A 19,542-nucleotide genomic window follows, 5' to 3' on the forward strand; every position below is an offset into this window, starting at 1 on the left:
CTGCTGCAGTATTTTTTTAAAAGCCTGTGGGCACCCTGCTGTTGAGGCCTACCATCCTCTGGAGGAAAAAACAACACAAAGAATGGAATGATGGCCCTATTATAGCCTCAGATGTGAGAGGAGAGTGTCCAGGAGGAGGCTGGGGCTCAGCTTCATTGGCTGAAGCTGCACCTTTTGAGGATTCAGCGTCTTAAAATATGTGTCCCTTTTTGACAGGCGTGAATGGGTTTTACCTTCTTTTAATATGTTTCTTGAGGCTTCGGCTCAAACTGTTGCTCCAGGCCTGCTAGCGCTGCTCTGGTAGGTAAGGTCTGTAATATCTAGGATCCATGGGAATATAGTTGTTAGAATTGTTGTTATTTCTGTGTGAAAAGAGTTTCTGAGTTTCTGAAGAAGTGAACTTGCTCTGGATTTAGCAAAGAGACAGAAGATCCTGATAACAAAGGGATGGTTTTTTTATCCTCTGCATCCAGGCGTTGGCGGCAATAACTTTCAGAGTGACCTGGCCTAACCTACAGTAATGGTAATGCAGATGTAAACACAATATTACATATTGTATAGGTGCATAGGTGTTTTTAGCAAAGTATTAATTTATTATTTAAATTATTCCACTGTTTCATTTTATATTCTGTTTTTCTATTTTATTGCACAATTTTATTTCCTTATTTCTTTTTATGTTTTAAGTATGTTGCTTTGTTGGAGGAGCCTGGGACATAAGAGTTTCATTGTCAACAACTAAACTGCAGCTTTTGTGCATATGACAATAAAGCCTTTGAATCTTGAATCTTTGAATATTTGAAATGATGATAGAATGCATGTACTGAAGTGAAAATAACAAACATTTTCTGTCATCATTGATGTCTTTTGTATTTTTGTCTATTTGTCCAGACACGCCTAAATATTTATTTTATTAAGCAAAATGAAACTTTCTTATCAAGGTAATTTATTAGATATGATCACGTATCACACTAGAACTACATTTAAAAATGTTAAAATTGAGTTTTGAGAGCAAAGACTGAGTTCGTTTTGAGAGGATAGCTGTCAGGAGGGATTCTCTGAAATGTTTGCTTTTTAAGGTATTGTCTGAGCTGCCTAAATGATTTCGTGTCCATCCTCAAGTGTGCTGTAGCGCACGTTGTCAGCAGAACTGTGTGATTTTGGAGTTAAATGGCCTCGGACTGGCTTTCTAAAGGAAGTGATTCCCGCTGAGGATGGGCAGGTTTTGATGAAAAGTAATGTGTGGTTTCATCAAACGTGGCTGTGGACATCTGCACGGTGCATGAGCTATGAGGGAAAAGACTCACTCTCCATAATGCTCGTTGTGCTGTGTGGCAGAAACCATGTGTCACTACGGCGTTGCCCGCCGGATTTGAGCCGTTTGGTAGACATGTCCCTCTGCCTGCTTCACTTCCTGTCTGGGAGCTAAGTGATCCTTTGGTCGACCCCGGGGGTCACTAGCACAGCCACATGACAAAGCGATTACATTATTTGACTCTATTATAATACAAAAAATATAAATCGTCATGTTATAGCGATGCTTAGTTTTATGCGCAGGTAGCCTACCATTTTAATTTTAACCAACTAATACTTTTTTGTAGGCCATACATTTTCGATATTAAATTAAATTTCAAATGAGAACAAGATCTGCTGTATTACAGAATATAGGGTTTAATCAGAATTAATGAATAATAATAATACTAATAATACTAATAATACTAATAATAATAATAATAATAATAATAATAATAATAATAATAATAATAATAATAATAATTAGGGACACGCCGATGCCAAGGCACATGCGGTATAGGTCAGAAATCCCTAGTATATAGCCTGTGACAAATGCAAGGCTACACCTCGGAAAATAATTCAACACTTCTTGAAATCACATTTAAAACATTCTTTTTATAATTATTTCAATAAACGAACTTTTTTAAGAAACTAATTTTAGGCTATATTAAGCCTAAAGTGACTACACTTACCTAGCCTATGTCAAGAATTCTGACATCAGAATGACACTGGAAAAATTAAATGTGGACTCGCAGAATACGCCAGACTGGGTTTATAAAAACGGCTACATTTGGAGGTAAATTGAGAATATTTGTAAGTGAGAAACGGACACTGTGACTGGACAGAACTTTGTGCTCACTGTGAGAGCCAGCGACAGGTGTGTGTTTATGTTTAGGCTACAATCTGCACAGTTCACCCACAGGCCTTATTCTGTCTTCATTAAGGAGCCATTGACTCACTGATCTTTCGATATTTATGGGGAAGAGATCCGCGCTGCTCTGCGTTCATGTTGCTGTGAATCTCATGTCAGCCCGCTGCTGCCTCACAAACCCGACCACAGTAAACATCCATATGGAACTACAGACTACATGTACAGTCGAAGTGCTTGTCCAGTCTTCACTTTGACCAAATATAATGGTGAATAAGTATCATAAATGACTATCAATGAAAAGAACAAAATATAAACAGAAGCCACTCCAGTTTTTCAATCACATCAGGAAGATTCATCTCAGGCAAAAATAATTGACATTCAAACGTGGTTAATTTTACAAGAAATGTTTCCTGCAGGCACACGTAAGTTTACTTTTTTCGGATAAAAAATATGGTAAACTAATAAATCAATAAATGACTTAAAAAGTCCTAGTTGAACTTCATTATTGCCAGAAACAATAAACGGCCGTTGTATGAGCCATACTCTCATCCCTGCTGCCACATGCTGTTTGTGACTTAAATAGGTGTAAGTGTGTGTGAGAGAGAATTGTCCATTATCTCTCCAATAGCATTTGAAAGTCAAGAGTTCATTGTGGGTGTCTATTGGTCTCCCTTGGGTGATTAAGGGAACAAACAGTTCAAGGGTTCAGCTCGTGTATTTTCACATTAAGTGTTGGTGAATCAGGCAGAAACGGTCGGAGGAAATTACTATATGTGTCAAAAATGTAAAGGATAAAGTCTCGCAATTATATTCTATGGCTTGAAAACATTCTGATGGGGCCAAAATTGTTACTGTTATTGTTATATATATTATTATTATCATTATTGTTGTTATTATTATTATCATTGGTATTATTATCTTAGTGCTGCCCTTTAAAAAATAAAGAATAGCGCCTTGAATTACAAAGGTAAGAAAACGGGAAGATTTTTCCGAAAATCGCGTTCTCGTGCCATTGTGAACATGTTCTTTCATTTGTTCTTGCCTATTTTTATTGACAAATACTTATAGGTAGGAATTCAGCCAGTCCCGTATGACCTTGTGGGTATCAGGGTAGATTGAATGTTTGAGTCCAATTCACAGTATTCTAAAAACTCGACACTGTTATAGTAATGCGCGCCGGGGTTAAGGCCTTCCAAATAATGCAACCTCCGAGGGCGGAAGCGCGGTGAGTGTTTGTGCGTGTAGTGGAAGTTTGTTCAATCAATAGACTCTGGTTGCCAAAACTTGTATTGATATGTTCCTATAGTTGCTTACAGCTGACGGACAGTGTGTTACATTTGACCATTTCATTATAGTGCAAATATACTTTTTTTTATAGTGAATATGCAATATACTGTAAAGAACGCGTGTGTTCATTTATAAAAGGAGACAGCCATACATATTTAGTATCAGGAAACAATTACAAGAGGCTGTCTTTTAGATAAAGTAATAATAATGAAAACAGGCAATTGAGCAATAATTCATAAAATATATGAAAATATGTGCTTTATATCACAATAACGTCTGTTTCCTGCTGTAGAGGAAAACCGGTGACTGGTGAATATAAGGCCAAATATCGGCCTCTTATCATCATAATAACGCTCTAAACCTCTAAGAGTTACCACAATTCCCCGTTTTAGCCTTATATATCACTCATTAGCTCAACAAACATGTGACAGTATTCAAATATCTGTTTTAGTTTTTTAACTCTTTTTTTTTAATCAATTATTTATTGTAGCCTATATTTAAACTAACAGAGAACAAAACAAAGGCACAAAAACAAAAAGAGGACAGACTGCGAATAACATCGCCCATAATGTATGATGCAGATACGTGGATCTTATACATACACACATCTCTGCATATTAAAAAAAAACTAAATTATACACTTTCAAGGGAATTCCTGTTTTTTATTACAAATAATTTCCTGCGTTAAAAGGACCATACCACAGTTTTTACATGTTTAAGCTACTCTTCAAATCCCATTTACTGTACATCACTGCTGACCAGACAGCAGCCCTCTTAACACTTCAGCAATGTTTTACTCATGAATCAATGTTTCGACCTCACTAGAATGTGTGTGCGCGTGTGTTTCTCTCAGATATGTTTCTCCCGTCCCGACAACCACTTATTTCAATTACCACACCCACAAATATAGTTTGTTATAAATCATATTTTACTGTTGATAATGGGCAGCTAACAATTATAATTCCATAATTAATTTTTACTTTGCAATGTTTTACAAAGCAGAGGGTCACATACAGGACATGGCAGCGAACATGGCACGACTTACCTGTCATGGTCAATACATAAATGAAACGAATGCATTATCCATTCTAGATATTCAGTTTTTATGAGAAGGCAAATACACAAGCATCGATGAAAGACGGAAGCAGCGCGCGACGTCACTCTGATTTCCTACTGTCGCTTGAATAGGTTGTTTCCATGGCAACACACAACATAAAGAGTAGGCCTACGGGGACAGTGGAGACACCTGAACAATGTCTCACCAAGTTTTTATGAGCAGTCTTTCTAAGGAGGAGCAGGACCTGTACGATATAAAAAATGCAGCTGCAGAGTTTTACCGGGTTAACAGAGTCCCCCAGGAGATAGAGAGGGCTATGAACGAGCTCTTCTTCCACAAGCCCGAAGACGTTCACGGTTACCTGGTAGGACTTTGTTTTCCTGCTGAATTGCACAGCCTGAACAGCTGCACGTTAAGCTATGCTAATGCTGACGTTAGCGAAATTGACCGACAACAGCAAAGTTAAGTTAGGTTGCTGGCTACTTCGCTAACTAGGCTCAGACTAGTCTACATAGGCCTATTGCAGTTATAGCTAATGGTGGTTACCTGCTCTACTGGTAGCCGCTAGTGCTGCTTTCCTGTGTTTCAATAATGTCTTAATTTTTAAAATTCAAATGCATGAACCACCAAATAAAATAAAACAAATCGGCAAAATGGCTTTCTACTTCTCTCTATTTACCATCATGGTTGCATGCTATGTTTTCCAGCCTATTTCAACCCGCATCTAAATAGATTTTACTAGCTAGATTAGTTTAGTTAGCTGGGTCAGCAATTCCACCGATAAGAGGCTGTATTCCGTTTCTTCTGCTCTCACTTTACCTGTCACACTTAACGTCGAGGAAGTGAGCAAATAAAGGAAGGGAAGGGAAGTAGAGGAGACAGAAATGAAGACTTGAAACATAAAAGCCCATGTCCAATAACCCTTTTTCACGTCAGACATGCTGACTAGTCCTAACTGAACAAGAGCAGGTGTAATTAATGACAATGATGGATAACCTAAACAGGCTATACTAATGTATTATTTTTTTACTTCAACCTTTATTTTTCCTGCTATGAGATGTCTCCTATGAAAGTGTTTAATGCAGTAAAGTTATGACAAACACCTAAAAGTTGGCTCTTTTTAGCAAAGCAAGTGAAGGCACACGTGTGAAACATGTCAGCAAAGAGATATGAAGCAAATAGGCAAATGTAATCTGCAAATTTAGTGACCCTCTGTTTAACAACTTTTTGTCAGATATATTATATTTATTCCTACAAGTGGGACAATTAGCCTATAAGAAAGTTCCTTACATTACCCCAGGAAAATGTAATTAGTGAATCAGCAGGTGTACCACATCGGCTGGAAGAGGCTGCTATTCTAATATACCAAACTTTCTGTAATGGGATATTCAGGGTTTGAGCAAAAATAGAATTGAGTCAAAAAGCTCTGTGACTGTAAAATCTTTATAAATCGCATAAATTACCTTTATTCACCAAGTACAAGAGTTTTACCTCTTGTAAGCGTTTCCTTCATTTTTGACTTTGTCAAACTCTGTTTTGCTTCAAATGCAACTTAGATCACCCAAGCAGCAATTCTTTTCAGATGTAGGTTTTAGACATACTGTATATTTAGTTGTTTCGGTTCAATGTTGACACAATATTGAACATGAAAAATAATGATAAAAATCGAATGTGAAAAAACATTGTCAACATTGTGTTAAAGAATCAACGTTTTGCATGTTGTACTTGAATGTGAAAGGTGAAAGGAAACTAGTGAAAGGTATTGCTATAACTTAATATGCTTATATTTATAAGGTAAATGTTTGTATTTGTAGCAGTGTTGAACACAACTCCATGTGATTGACCTAAATTATGAGTTCTGAAACCAGAAACTCTGCCTTAACTGTCACTTTAGGCAAATTACTTTACAAACCTATGTGCACCACCAAGGATCAGCAGACTGAAGGGAAGGGAGGTTTATGATGCAAGAGGGCAACTATCCATTGAGGCAGAGGTCCTCTGCATCGTCTGCAACAAGGAAAAGGTAAAACTCATGAGTCACTTTTTGCCTTTTTGTCTACAGACACAACCTTTCCTTGTAAAAATCAGTGCTAGTCCAATAAAATGTAATCAGATCAACTGTGAAATTATAGCTTCTGCTTGGACTGTGGCTGACGATCGCTCATGTGGCAGATTCTGGATATTCAGTTCAGTGTATGCATTAAGCGCAAAGACTGAAAAAATAAAGGTTTAACAAAAGAGATTGATAGGTGATTCATTAGTAATGTGCTGATGGTTTGAAATGACGGTAAGGGGACTCTTCAAACATGCAGTAGACTTTGATGTGAAGAGGCAGCGAGAGGCAAGAAGCGAGCAAAGACGGTAGCAATCAGAAAACAGACTATGACCCTTGACCCTTGCCATTTCGGTTTTTACATGATCACAAAAGCCAGAAAGATGAGATGTGACACCATGAACCGAGGTCACTCTGAGGTCACACAACTAGGGCCGAGCCAATAGGCATGCATCAACGCTTTTACGCAACAGTATTACTCAGTGCTTTAACACCATTGTCAGGGGGAGGAGGCCAGTTCCTCAGTGCCAAATATAGATAATTATAATTATAATAACCTAGTCAGGTCAAGTTAAATCTACTTACATAGCCCAATATCACAAATTGCAAATTTGCCTCTAGGGGCTTTCCAATGTTGTAGAGCAACGACACTCACTGTCCTAAGGCCCTCTATATAGCATTTGTATTGGATAGTGTCTTCAAATATAAATACATTTTATAACATAAATGCACAAATTAAAAAACTATTTTGGAGAAAGTTGTTCTAAAATAATGTGTAGGGTAGGGTCTTTTTAAACAAAGTTTGCCTGAAATCCTGAAATTTAAGTTTTTATCAAGTGAACTGGACACAGCTGTACTCATTTTCAGTCTGAAGCGTTAACATTAATGTGTAATGACAGGAAAAAGCAGTGCAAGTGGTCTGTGAGAAGAAGGGGGTGGAGAGAAACGGATGCTGCGGATGAGGAGAGATGATGCGGAGGTAGCAGATAATAACTCATGTGCGCCCCTTCCAATCACACTGCTTATCAAAGTCTGAGCTCCAGGTTTATTTTATTTATTTGAGTATGTCAAAAAATGTTAATTCTAATATGCTTCAGCACAAACACGCACCAAGTTGATATATTGTTAGGATTTGTTTCTGAAGCATACGTGTGTGTGTGGAGTACTTGTGTGGATGTTGGGAGGCTGTTGAGAATTAGCAACCATGTCATTCATAAACTCAAAGAATTTTATGGCAAAATGCTTGTTATCCTTTTAAACAACTTTTCCCCTGCCTCGGTGTTCAGAGCATGTCCTCAGCTGCTGTCTCTGGCCACTTTGGGCCTAAGAAGGCTTTACTGGATTGGAAAGCAAAGAGTCAGGAGAGGGCTGACGATGTGATGACTGCTGCCCAGTGGATCAATGAACCTCTGAACAACATGCTGAAGGGCCAAAACCCCTGTTACCAGTCCGAAGTTGACCATATACTCAGGTAGTTCAAATGTTGTTCAAGTTACTGTGGATGATTTCATCCCTAGAGTAAAATGGAATTTCTCATCTGTTTCCAGATACTCCTCTGATCAAATTGAGATTTTTGTTCTGGTTTTTTGTAATTATTATTTTTCTTTTTATATTTGTCCACACAAATATTACTGCTAGGCCCTTAATGGTTAGGCCTAGCAGTACAGAAAGAAATGCATGCAGTACTTACCTGGTTCCAGGATGAAACTGTGAGCTTCCATTCCTGAGCAGCCCAGTGTCACATCACTAAGAATCTCATTAACCATTGATTTACATTAGAATTGTTGGAATTCCAAAATTCATGAATTTAGCAACTCTAACTGATAGTTATTCACATTAATCTGGAATGTAATTATCTTAATCATAAACTACAAGGTAAACTAACAAACATTAATAAATAAGTGCCATTTGTGATGCATTATGATCCAATAGGGTCACATATAGTTCCCTGTGTATTGACCTCCTGGAATGGGGTCATGCTGAGGTTAATGCTTTGCACTTGTTTGCCTATTGTCACAGATTATCATATCATCATGATGCACTGAGTTATTTGTATTGGTTGCTTTGGCATTATGTCTCATGACCCAATAGAAAAGCTTAATGAGTTACTAGGTGGTTTAGGGCTGGGGGTGGACAATGCTATATTTCTATTGCGCTGCCTGCCTTGTAATGGATTCAAATTTGGAACTAGAAGCAGTGGATATATTTCAGGTATAACAAGTACATCATCACTTACATTATGTGTAGTACATTAGTCTGGATAGATTGATAGAGTACTTTATTAATCTGTTTCGCAAGAGAGACCTGAGAACAGCAGGAGAAATAGAATAGAGATAAGCTACATCAACAAGCATGTACAAACGGCTTCAGAAACAATCACACGCATCTCTAAAAAGGTCAAGAATTAACTGTCCGTCTGTCTGTCCGTCTGTCTGTCCGTCTGTCTGTCCGTCCGTCCGTCTGTCTGTCCGTCCGTCCGTCTGTCTGTCCGTCCGTCCGTCTGTCTGTCCGTCTGTCCGTCCGTCTGTCCGTCTGTCCGTCTGTCCGTCTGTCTGTCCGTCTGTCTGTCTGTCCGTCTGTCTGTCCGTCCGTCCGTCTGTCCGTCTGTCTGTCTGTCCGTCTGTCTGTCCGTCCGTCTGTCTGTCCGTCTGTCTGTCCGTCCGTCCGTCCGTCTGTCTGTCCGTCCGTCTGTCTGTCCAGCTGTCTGTTCGTCCGTCCGTCCGTCCGTCCGTCCGTCCGTCTGTCTGTCTGTCTGTCTGTCCGTCTGTCCGTCCGTCCGTCTGTCCGTCCGTCCGGTCCGTCTGTCTGTCCGTCCAATTCTTGTCAACGCAATATCTCATGAACGCCTCAAATTTGGCACAAACGTAAACTTGGACTCAAGAATGAATTTATTAGAACCAATGTTAAGGTCCCTGTGACCTCACAAAATACATTTTTTGGCCATAATAATTCATACGCTAATTATGACATTTTCATATGACACAAATGTCTAATAGGATAAAATTATGACATTACATTACAGGTCATTTAGCAGATGCTCTTATCCAGAGAGACTTACAGTGAACTAAGTACAGGGACAGTGTCCCTGGAGCAACTCAGGGTTAAGTGCCTTGCTCAGGGGCACAATGGTGGCAGCCATGGTGCGGTGGGCTCAGTACTTACACACATTCATTTGGTATCTTATTTCATTTCGGCTCATGAAGAGCCTTCATTACAGATCAGCCTTCTTGAGAGCTCGCTGTATTTGTGACCCAAAATGTAATTTTGTGTTCTGTAACTTTTCAGCAATTTCTTCATGGCCCGCCACCTGGAGGACAAAGACATCTGTAACAAGCAGAAGGAGGAGAGTCGTTCGCCCTGCGAGCCCGTGGTGGTGCTATCTTCTCCACTAAATGCACAGACTAAAGACAAGAAGAGTGTTGATAAAGGTAGGTTAGCAACTAGTTGGGCTTAATGTTTGGTATCAATATCAAAACATCAGCCACATACCATAACAAGCTTGTGTATTTGTCCCAGATATGGGATCCTAGAGCTCTCTAATGGAGAAAAAAACAGTTTTTCCATAAAACTAATTTATTGATAAGTGTAAGATTTATTTTGTACTGATTAATCATATTGCAGTTTATACTCTTCTGCTTCCTCAGTGGAATATGCATCCTCATTCATGTTTTAATTGTTTGCTTAAATGGACATACAAAATAATGTTTGGTTTCACTCAACATGAGCCTCTTACCATTGCAAATGCTATGCTTTCATAGCGTTAAGCCAATACTCCAAACAACTAAAGTAAAGTAAGTAAAGTTTGAGCATTAACAGCATAGTAACTTTGTAGAGATCAAACAAGTATTTTCTGTATAGGGGCTGGCCCATTAAAGGTTCAATGTGTAAGATATGCCAGAATTTAAACATAAAAAAGAACTAAGATTATCAACAGTGTGAAGAGGTAACAGTGATGACGTTATGTCAAACACGTCTCTATATGTTGTGTTGCAGAGATATCTCCTGAAGTTAGCATGCTAACAGCTAGCACCGCGCCCTCCAGCCTGTAATACCACTTGTTCCTCTAGAGGTGATAGTGAGTCAGTGTAGCTGCAGTCTGCCTCAGTACAGAGAGAAGAAGTACAGCCACCCAGACAGGCGTGTCAATATTACAGACATGGTCTGTTTATTTATTGGGTTACATGTGGCAGAAACAAGAAAACCACCAGCATCCAAGATAATAAGAAACCAGTGTTATTTTGACCGGCTCTCAGAGTTTCAGCAGTTTGGTCAAATTTTGTCTATTCTTGCCCACTGACTGACCGACCGACATTACACGGAAGTAAATAATACACAGTAAATATATCAACACTTGAAGGTTTGCCAGTCCCCTCCAGCTCCATGGTTGGTGCTGACTGAACAATCCTACGGTCAGCTGAAAGAAAATGGCTGAAATCAAAACACCCTGAAGACCTCCTTACCTCCTCTTTCTCTTCCTATTTTTCTGAAGGAAAAAGCGCTTTCTTTCAATCTAAAATTCAACCCCCCTTCTCCAACCCCAAAAAACTATTTTCTATCTTCTCCATCCTCCTCAACCCCCCCCCCCCCCCCCCCCCCCAGTCCTCCACCTCCTTCTTCCCTTCTACCTTGCCACTTTGTTAACTGCTTTGTAAAAAAGATGGACAACATTTCCTCTTTATTTACCCGCTGACATCGACCCCCCACTCTAACTTCTTTCTCGACCCCTTTCTTCAAATGAAGTTCTATCTCTCGTTACCTCTGCCCGTCCTACCACCTGCCCTTTGGACCATATCCCCCCTCACCTTCTCCAGTCTATTGCTCCTGACCTCCTTCCTTTTCTCACCCATCTCAACAACACTTCCTTAACAACTGGTTGCTTTCCAAACACTCCTAAAGAAGCAATAATGAACCCTCTCTCAAAGAAAGAACCCTTCTGAAGTGAACAACTACAGACCTGCCTCTCTTCTTTCATTTCTTTATAAAACACTCGAGCGTGCTGTTTTAAATCACCTCTCGTTACCTTCAGCAGAACAACCTTCTCGATCCACACCAATCGCTGTTACTGAGGAACTTCACACTGCTAGAGCAGCCTCCCTCTCCTCTGTTGTCATCCTTCTGGACCTTTCCGTGGCGGTCAACACAGTAAACCACCAGATCCTCCTCTACACCCTCTAAGAACTGGGAGTCTCAGGCTCTGCTCTCTCCCTGCTCAAATCTTGCATAAAGGACCCCACCTACAGGGTAACTTGGAGAGGGTCTCTGTCGGACCCTTGTCAACTCACCACTGGTACACCAATTCAGTTGGCTCATTCCCTCTCATGGCTTCTTCTGGTTCGGCAACTTACAGATTTAGTTGATTTAGTAATTGTTCCTTTATATTTGCTTCAATCAATAAGTAAGAGGTCTACAGACGGTTATAAACGACATTGATCAAAGATCTGTGACTGTTGTGATGTGATATGATCGGGCCCCGTTCTATGAAAGTTGCTCAGTGGCGCATGAAGCCAAAATGTATCTGGTCTTATTTTCTGTTGCTCTATAAAGGGCATCACCTGAAATCCCCAAATGTGCATTCAGACTGCTTGAATGACTGTGTCCTAGTTTGCCCTTTTTTTTTGCACAGGCAAAAAGAGCATCACTGCAGAGAAGCAATTTTCTCCTGCAGAGCCACCAGAACCAGTTTTGCCTGGGTGCTCGGCTATTGGCTCAGTGTCTCTGGCTGTGGCCAAAACTGGGGCAAAGATACAGGGTATCCCTCTCTACAAATACATAGCAGCTTTGAAGAACAGAAAGGTTAGACTACACAAACATACGTATACGTTCACAAACACTACACTGGGAGCTAAATGTAATGATGTCTTAAACGATTTTATTCAGGCTCCGAAACAGTTTCACATCCCAGTGTCTTTGGTAACTTTGCTGAGCTGTGGGAAAGCTTCTCTTGGAAAATTGAGTTTACTGGAGGAAGTCATCCTGATCCCCCAAGCTGGACAACGAGTGAAACAAGTATTTACCACTCTTCAAATGTCTCTGTGTAGTTGTTACATGTTCTATCTGTTGGTAGTTGGTAATAACCTGTTCACTGTATAAAGTTAGTGTTCTTTGTGCATGTTCCTTTGTTGATGTATGATGTAGTATATTATTGGTAAGACAGTTCTTCTATATTCCATTTTCACTATATCTTTTTTTAAACACACTGAACTGAACTTCTTCAACAGATCATCACAATGACCCTTGAGTTACAGAAGGAGATGATGAGAATAATGAACACTTCAACAAAAGCCGGGGTGAGGGACTTTGCGATTTATTCACTGTAAGAATAGAACCTCAGTTAACACAGGCTTTATGAGAGCTCATCATGTAAAGGAGGAAGGATTCAAGGTATTTTCTGTTACTGAGCTTTCCTCAAAGTTACATACAAAAAAGGGACATTTTCATTTTCATGGCTTATCTTCAAATTAACTGAGGTATGCAGGTCTGGAGTTGTGTCGAAATGCTTAAAAAGCATTCAATACTTCTACTGTTTACCTTTTCCCTTATGCAGCATGTGTACTGTAAACACAGTTATCTCCTGCATTGTTCAATGACCCGTAGCCCTAACATTCATACCATGAACAGTGAAGAGGGTGTGCACACACTTGTCTTCTAATACATGTAACAACCGTCTTATTCAAACCTGTGAATAAAAACATATCTATTGTCATTCACATGCAGCTTCAGCTAAGCGCAATACATAGATGTTGACAAGGTGAACTATATTTTTGCTGCAAGGCCTCCCAGGCAATGCTGTGCGACAGTGGAGTGCTGGCTGTGACCTATGAGCGACCCGAGCAACCTCTAGATCTGATCACTGAAGCCTGCGCTAACTTTGGACTGACACTGGGAACAGAGATCCATCTAGCAGTAAACTGTGCTGCCCCTGAACTAATGGACTATGTAAGTAAATGAAAGGTAGTTGCTGGCTTTATGTGAGCCAAGGTGTTTGGAGTCCTTGTGTAGGTGTATATGCATACAGCTGCTAAAGAGGTCAGCTAATGTATGCAAATACAGTATAGGCACAGCTGAGAGAGACAACAAGCAGTGTAGAGAATCACATTTGTTTTCTTCTTCTTTTCTCCTCAGTCTAAAGGAAAGTATGAAGTTGCAACAGGAGTTTTAAAGTCTCCGGATGAATTACTTGATATGTACCAAACCCTCATCAGCAGATACCCAGCAGTTGTGGCCTTAATCGATCCATTTAGGAGAGAAGTAAGTCTAAAACATTATTATTCTTTTGTCAGTATATCCAAGACAATATTTTTCATATATTGTAGACAAAATGGTTTATATACAATATGTTTTATTCATTGTAAATGTCTTTTTCTCTTTAGTTTCTGTATATATATATATATATATATATATATATATATATATATATATATATATATATATATATATATATATATATATATATATATATATATATATATATATATATATATATATAGTAGAAACAATTCTGATAAATTCCTTGAATGTCCATTTTAATACAGCTCTCAGACCAATCCCTTTGGGTTCCTACTGAACATGTAAATGTTAATGGATGGATGTAGGGACCGAAGTTTGAAGAGAAGGGCATGTTTCTGCTCACTAAGTGGTGATGTACCAGGTGAACCCTGTGGTGGACAGCTGAAACCTGAAATGTAGCTTGCGAGAGTTAACATTGAGATAACCTGTTGACAGGCTGTCATGACAAGTTACCATAGTTACAGATGTTGACTTGACGGTCTTCCTTAATGGCGTTCACCTCTGATTTAATGTAAACAACATGTATTCACTCCTCTCAACGCACCACCTGCAGGGACACACATTGGGGTCAGGTGCAATGTCAGGTTGTTGACAGGCAAAGTAAGGGACCTGGACATGCTACCACTGGCAGGCTGGCTGTAGGGACCTCACTCTCAGAAGGAACCTGAGCTAGTGCAGGAGGTGGAGGTGGAGCACTATCAATTAGATACAGTTGGGCTCAACTCTACTCATGGCACTGATTCTGGAACCAAACTCCTGACATGTCAGGGTGCTGAAAAGGATGATCTGACCGATTGTCGAATCTGAGATCCAGGAGGAGCAATGTTTTGTGGACTTGGAGAAGGCTTACTATCATGGTCCGAGGGGAGTCCTGTGTGGGTTACTGCAGGAGTATGGGGCACCAGGACCTTAAGAGGGTAGAATGGAGGGTGAGATCAACAGGCAGCTACTGTAAAGGTCAAGAATTAACTGTCCGTCTGTCTGTCCGTCTGTCTGTCCGTATGTCTGTCCGCCCGTCTGTCCGTCTGTCTGTCTGTCCGTCTGTCTGTCCGTCTTTCCGTCTGTCTGTCCGTCTGTCTGTCCGTATGTCTGTCCGTCCGTCTGTCCGTCTGTCTGTCTGTCCGTCTGTCTGTCCGTCTTTCCGTCTGTCTGTCCGTCCGTCTGTCTGTCAGCTACCACTAAACATGTGTGCAGTGTACTTCAAACCTTTATGAATGTCCATTATAAGCAGGGCTCTATGTAGAGCCATGGAAACTCCAATAGCAATTTGGTTTGAGTAATAATTCTTCTGTGTGTACTCTTGTTTATGTGTGTTTGTGAGGTATGTGTTTGAATGCATATGAATGACCATTTGTACAGCCATGCTGAAATGTGTATCCTTGTTCTTGTGTTTGTGCTCTGTAAGGACATAGACCAGTGGGAGAAGCTGAACAATGTGCTTGGAGACTCATGTTCGCTGCTCTCTGACATCACCTACAAGTCAAAGGCCCCGTCCCTTCCGGGAGTCAGGGGTCACATCTTAAAGCACATTCATGAGACAACAGTCAGTGATCTGATCCGCATCACATCAAATCTCCAAGGTAATGAATCCACTGAGGTGGGGTAGAGAAAAATGTAATGCTGGCTTGAAAAGATAGCAGCGCTACTGCTCAACTCTATTTAAGAAACACATTTGCTTCTTTTGACTCAAATCCTCACCGGAGCAGGTAGAGGTGTTGGGAAACACCAGTTTAAAAAAACACTCGGTGTTAGTTGAGGGCTTAACATTAACATTTACTTGCCCCTAAACTCTTTGTACAGCAAGTGGAATGCCTCATGCAGTTCATGCAATCGTTCAAGTGAAACATATGTAAATGTAAACTTTATCCATTTTTCAGGAGGGATGTCCCAATCCGATCTCAAAGATCTTTTATCTGGGCTGATCAAGGCATTTTTTAACTGATCGGTATCGGCTGTATTGTGCTATAGAGAGGTGCCATAGATTAGCATAATGATGCAGTCATGCTTTATTCACAAAAAAATATTATTGGGCAAAGGTAAATTATAACTTTATCATGATGAGTTCAAATCTAATCTTGTAAAATGTTGTTTTTAGAAAGAAACTTGAATACATGCAGTTGTTCGAGGGAGAAGTTTTCACAGCAATATAAAATAGATATTAGAGAGGGAATAATGAACTGTTCCACTTCCTAACAAAAGCTCTAAGCAGCTTATAATACATCCTTAAAACTCCTAATGCCAAGAATTATTTTCATCAGAGCAAATATTTAAATGAAAACACAATAATTGATTTCTTTATCATTTGAATTGTGTGTTTTATGCAAATAACCACTATAGAATAGCGTAAAAGGATAGCATTTGGAATGTTTTTACATTTTACTTTGGCACGGTTGAAATTATGTTTTGGGACAATTCAATGGATGTTGATAAAAATGAGTCTTGAGTCTTGCTACAATTTCCATTTCAGACAAGTAACTCTGGCTATCGGGCAAGAATTCAGCTACTTGCCCCCACTCCATTGCAATAATTAGTCTGGTGATGTCTCAGGCCGAAATTGTTTGTAAAATAAAACATCATGTCAACACCCAGTGCTGACAGTTTATGGATGAAATACAGAATAGTTGCTAGATAATTTCTAACAAATTCATTTAAATTCAGAACATAGTGAATGTACATCACATGCTTTAGATCAGGGGTGGGGAACCTCCAAATTGCACAGCAGTGGTGGAATACAGTGTATTACAGTACAATACAATACAGTGTATTCCACCACTGCTGTGCAATTATCACTGCCATGTGCAATACTCACTTTATTTTCTATCAACCACTTGGTACTTATATTATTTTTTATTCTATGCAATTATTGTGTACTGCCTTTTTACTTCATATGTTCTTTTGCTGTGACAAGATACATTTCCCCGTTGTGGGACTAATAAAGGATTTCTGATAAAACAGAAAGATACATGGATAAAAAAAAGTTACTTTTTTGCACAGCATAAAATAAAGGTGGCTCTCAAAGGATGTTGTTACAAATAAAATGGCCCTTGATAGAAAAAAGGTTCCCCACCCCTGCTTTAGATGCTTCCTTTGTGAGACGTGTTGGAAAGGTAAGTCTTTTCCATTCCATGAGCAACCAGGCGGCTCATATGTGGTCACATGTGGTGCTCAATCTCTTAGCACCATATACCGTAAGTATACTTCTTTCTAAACCTTTTCATGTAAACGTGAAATATGTATTTATCTTGTTTATGATCATTTGTATATTGAGAGTTTGCTATATGTTTACTGTTAATTTTATTTGTTGTTTTTAACCTATTTGTTTGATGGGACATATTAGTCAGCTGGTTGCCAAACAGCTGATTGTGACACATGAATGAAGCAGCTCATGCATGCTGAACTTTTTCATCTGTCAGAAATTGCTTCTATGGAGGATTGCTGTCAATGCTGTGTGTGTCTCTTTACCTGTTGGTGTGTCAGGTTCCGTGTTAATGGGAACAACATGCAGTGAGCCCTGCAGTGATGACTCTTTGTCAGATATAGTAAGTCTTATTCCCTCGCTTTTATTTTGTGTTTCCAGCCTCATTTGTCTGATTGGAGAATATCTATTAACCTTAACCCTTAAAATATATCTCTTTGAATATTTGCAATTCTTTGGTTGATTTACTCTGTACAGCCGTTTTTATTTTAAAAACGGACATATTTTTCATATATTTATTACATTTTTATTTACTTGTTTTGTTTTTCCATTTTCTCTTCTGTACTATATGTATTGTTATGCACCAAGGCAAATTCCTTGTCTGTGAATTCCTGCAATAATCCAAATATATAGTCTTCTATGATGGTAAACTGAATATCTACTGTATATGGATTATCAAGAATGAAAATATGTCAATGTAGGCTCTGGAAAATTGTGATGGACATTTTTCCATATTATATAATATTCTCAAAACATAATTGAGAAGTTCTCAATAAGAACATAATATATAGATTAGATGCCTATGAAAGTATTCATAAATTGCAGGAATGTAAATCCCTGTATATTTATGGGGGCCCGATGTGTGAGGAACTTTGTAATCCCACTGAAACCTTTAGCTGCATTGACTGACTCACAGGCTCCTATCCCCTCCACCCTTGGGGCATCCTTCTCCACTGTGATTGGACCATACTTATTCCTCCTACTTGCACTCAGTTTCATTGTAAAAAAAAAAAAAAGAAAGTGTGTGTAAAACACAACAGCAGACTCATCAGTGTAACTCCAGAGACCGTGTCCTGTTTCTGTCTCCCTCCCTTTGGTGGCATCACACACTTTCCTCAGCACCACTTTGTTCTTCTCCTCCCTCAGGCTGTGGGTCTGGGCCTGGACTATGTCAAACTGGGAGGTCTAAGCGGTGCTGAGAGGATGACTAAATACAACCGGCTGATTTCTATAGAGGAAGAGCTTGCCCAACAGGGAATCCTGGGTAGGTCTTTATACTCCTCCCTCCTACTCTTTTTCTTTTTTAGAGAGACAGAGAGAGAGTAATCGCTCAGCTTGAGAACACATCTCTCTCTCTGTTGGATGTGAAAGGAAACTGTGAGGAATCATACAAATGTGTACTTGTGTGTGTGTGTGAGAGTGGAAGATTGACCCCCCCCCCCTCCCTTGGATCTGTTAATTGGCCACCTAATTACTCACAGAGACAAATACTTTCCCATCCACCAGTTCAGCAAACAGTCAGGGACACTGGAGGGTAAATGAGAGATGAATAAATTCCCATCAAAAAAGTGATGTTTATTGGTATTTAATGTCCGTGTTGATACTACATGCTGCAGCCTGGAGTGGACCGAGGTGGAGTAAAAGGCTCAGTGTGCTTCAGCTGCAGAAACATCATTTCAGTCCAGTTATCTGGGACATCTGCGGTCCAGCTTTTGTCCGTTCACTTCATTTCATTATTTTGTCTCATCCACAGCCTCCAACGAGAAGCACCCCCCTCCACTGTTCACTGAAAAACCACAGGAGCAGTCCGCTACTGCAGACTGACACGGCCTGATCACAGCTTCTGTTTGATCAAGAGAATTTGACTGACAATTCTTCAAATCTGTGTCAGTGTTAAACATTATGTTTTACTTTCAGAATTTAATTCTGCTGTTAATGCTTAATGCCTGTCAGGATTTCACTTATAAAACCTGTTGAGTTGATTTTAAACTAAGTGCATTAATCTAGTGTTACCAGTCTGGTTTATTAAAAAATGGGTAAAAAAAATCAATATGAAGCTATTCAGAGAGAGGCTAAGTGGGTAAACATAACCTTCAATAAAAACATTTTTTTCAAACCCCAAACATCTTCTGTGCTACTTCAGGTAAATACAAACCATATTAGCAGGTGCTGTTCACTGTACCTCCTCACACAAACACAGCGTCTGCTTTCAGGTCACAATCAATCATCTCCACAAAAATATCTAAACATTGCAGCACTCATGAGTCATAACACAGCAACACGAGCCTTCAGTATTCGCTACAATGGAAACAGAACCACTGGTGAAGGTCATTATTTCATGTGACCACTGCTGCTATTTAAAACACAATTCTTTATGAATAATGTTTGTATCGTTTAGTTATTTATTTATTGCCAAAACAACCAAATTCAGTTTCAAATTTGTATTTTTGTCAAGGTAGTTAAATACAGAATACCTTCTCTCACTCGTCTATTTTTAACAT

The 19,542-nt window shown here is 39.4% G+C and overlaps 1 protein-coding gene across 3 annotated transcripts; it reads left to right on the plus strand.

The window, feature by feature from the left end:
• The first annotated feature begins 504 nt into the window (after positions 1–504).
• Positions 505–19,180, plus strand: eno4 (enolase 4). 3 transcript variants are annotated; one of them, XM_029450599.1, is made up of 13 exons: positions 505–523; positions 6,400–6,528; positions 7,845–8,029; positions 9,844–9,986; positions 12,182–12,351; positions 12,436–12,564; positions 12,777–12,845; positions 13,330–13,494; positions 13,681–13,806; positions 15,251–15,425; positions 17,323–17,384; positions 18,188–18,305; positions 18,795–19,180. In XM_029450599.1, the coding sequence occupies exons 1-13, from the start codon at positions 521–523 to the stop codon at positions 18,863–18,865; spliced, it is 1,545 nt and encodes a 514-aa protein (XP_029306459.1). In that variant the 5' UTR covers positions 505–520; the 3' UTR covers positions 18,866–19,180. The 3 variants fall into 3 exon arrangements, with proteins under 3 accessions (XP_029306459.1, XP_029306458.1, XP_029306460.1); XM_029450598.1 differs by lacking the exon at positions 505–523 and adding an exon at positions 4,639–4,869; XM_029450600.1 differs by lacking the exon at positions 505–523 and adding an exon at positions 6,152–6,264.
• Positions 19,181–19,542: the final 362 nt, after the last annotated feature.

Source organism: Cottoperca gobio, chromosome 15, assembly GCF_900634415.1.
Source record: "Cottoperca gobio chromosome 15, fCotGob3.1, whole genome shotgun sequence".
NCBI lineage: Eukaryota > Metazoa > Chordata > Actinopteri > Perciformes > Bovichtidae > Cottoperca > Cottoperca gobio.

What these genes read in the sequence shown, in the direction of transcription:
- eno4 (XM_029450598.1), top strand. Translation starts at nt 4,702, where the DNA reads ATGTCTCACCAAGTTTTTATGAGCAGTCTTTCTAAGGAGGAGCAGGAC. An exon ending in CTGGACAACGAGTGAAACAA is followed by an intron (nt 12,565 to 12,776) that starts GTATTTACCACT and finishes CTTCTTCAACAG; the next exon opens with ATCATCACAATGACCCTTGA. An exon ending in ACACTTCAACAAAAGCCGGG is followed by an intron (nt 12,846 to 13,329) that starts GTGAGGGACTTT and finishes TTTTGCTGCAAG; the next exon opens with GCCTCCCAGGCAATGCTGTG.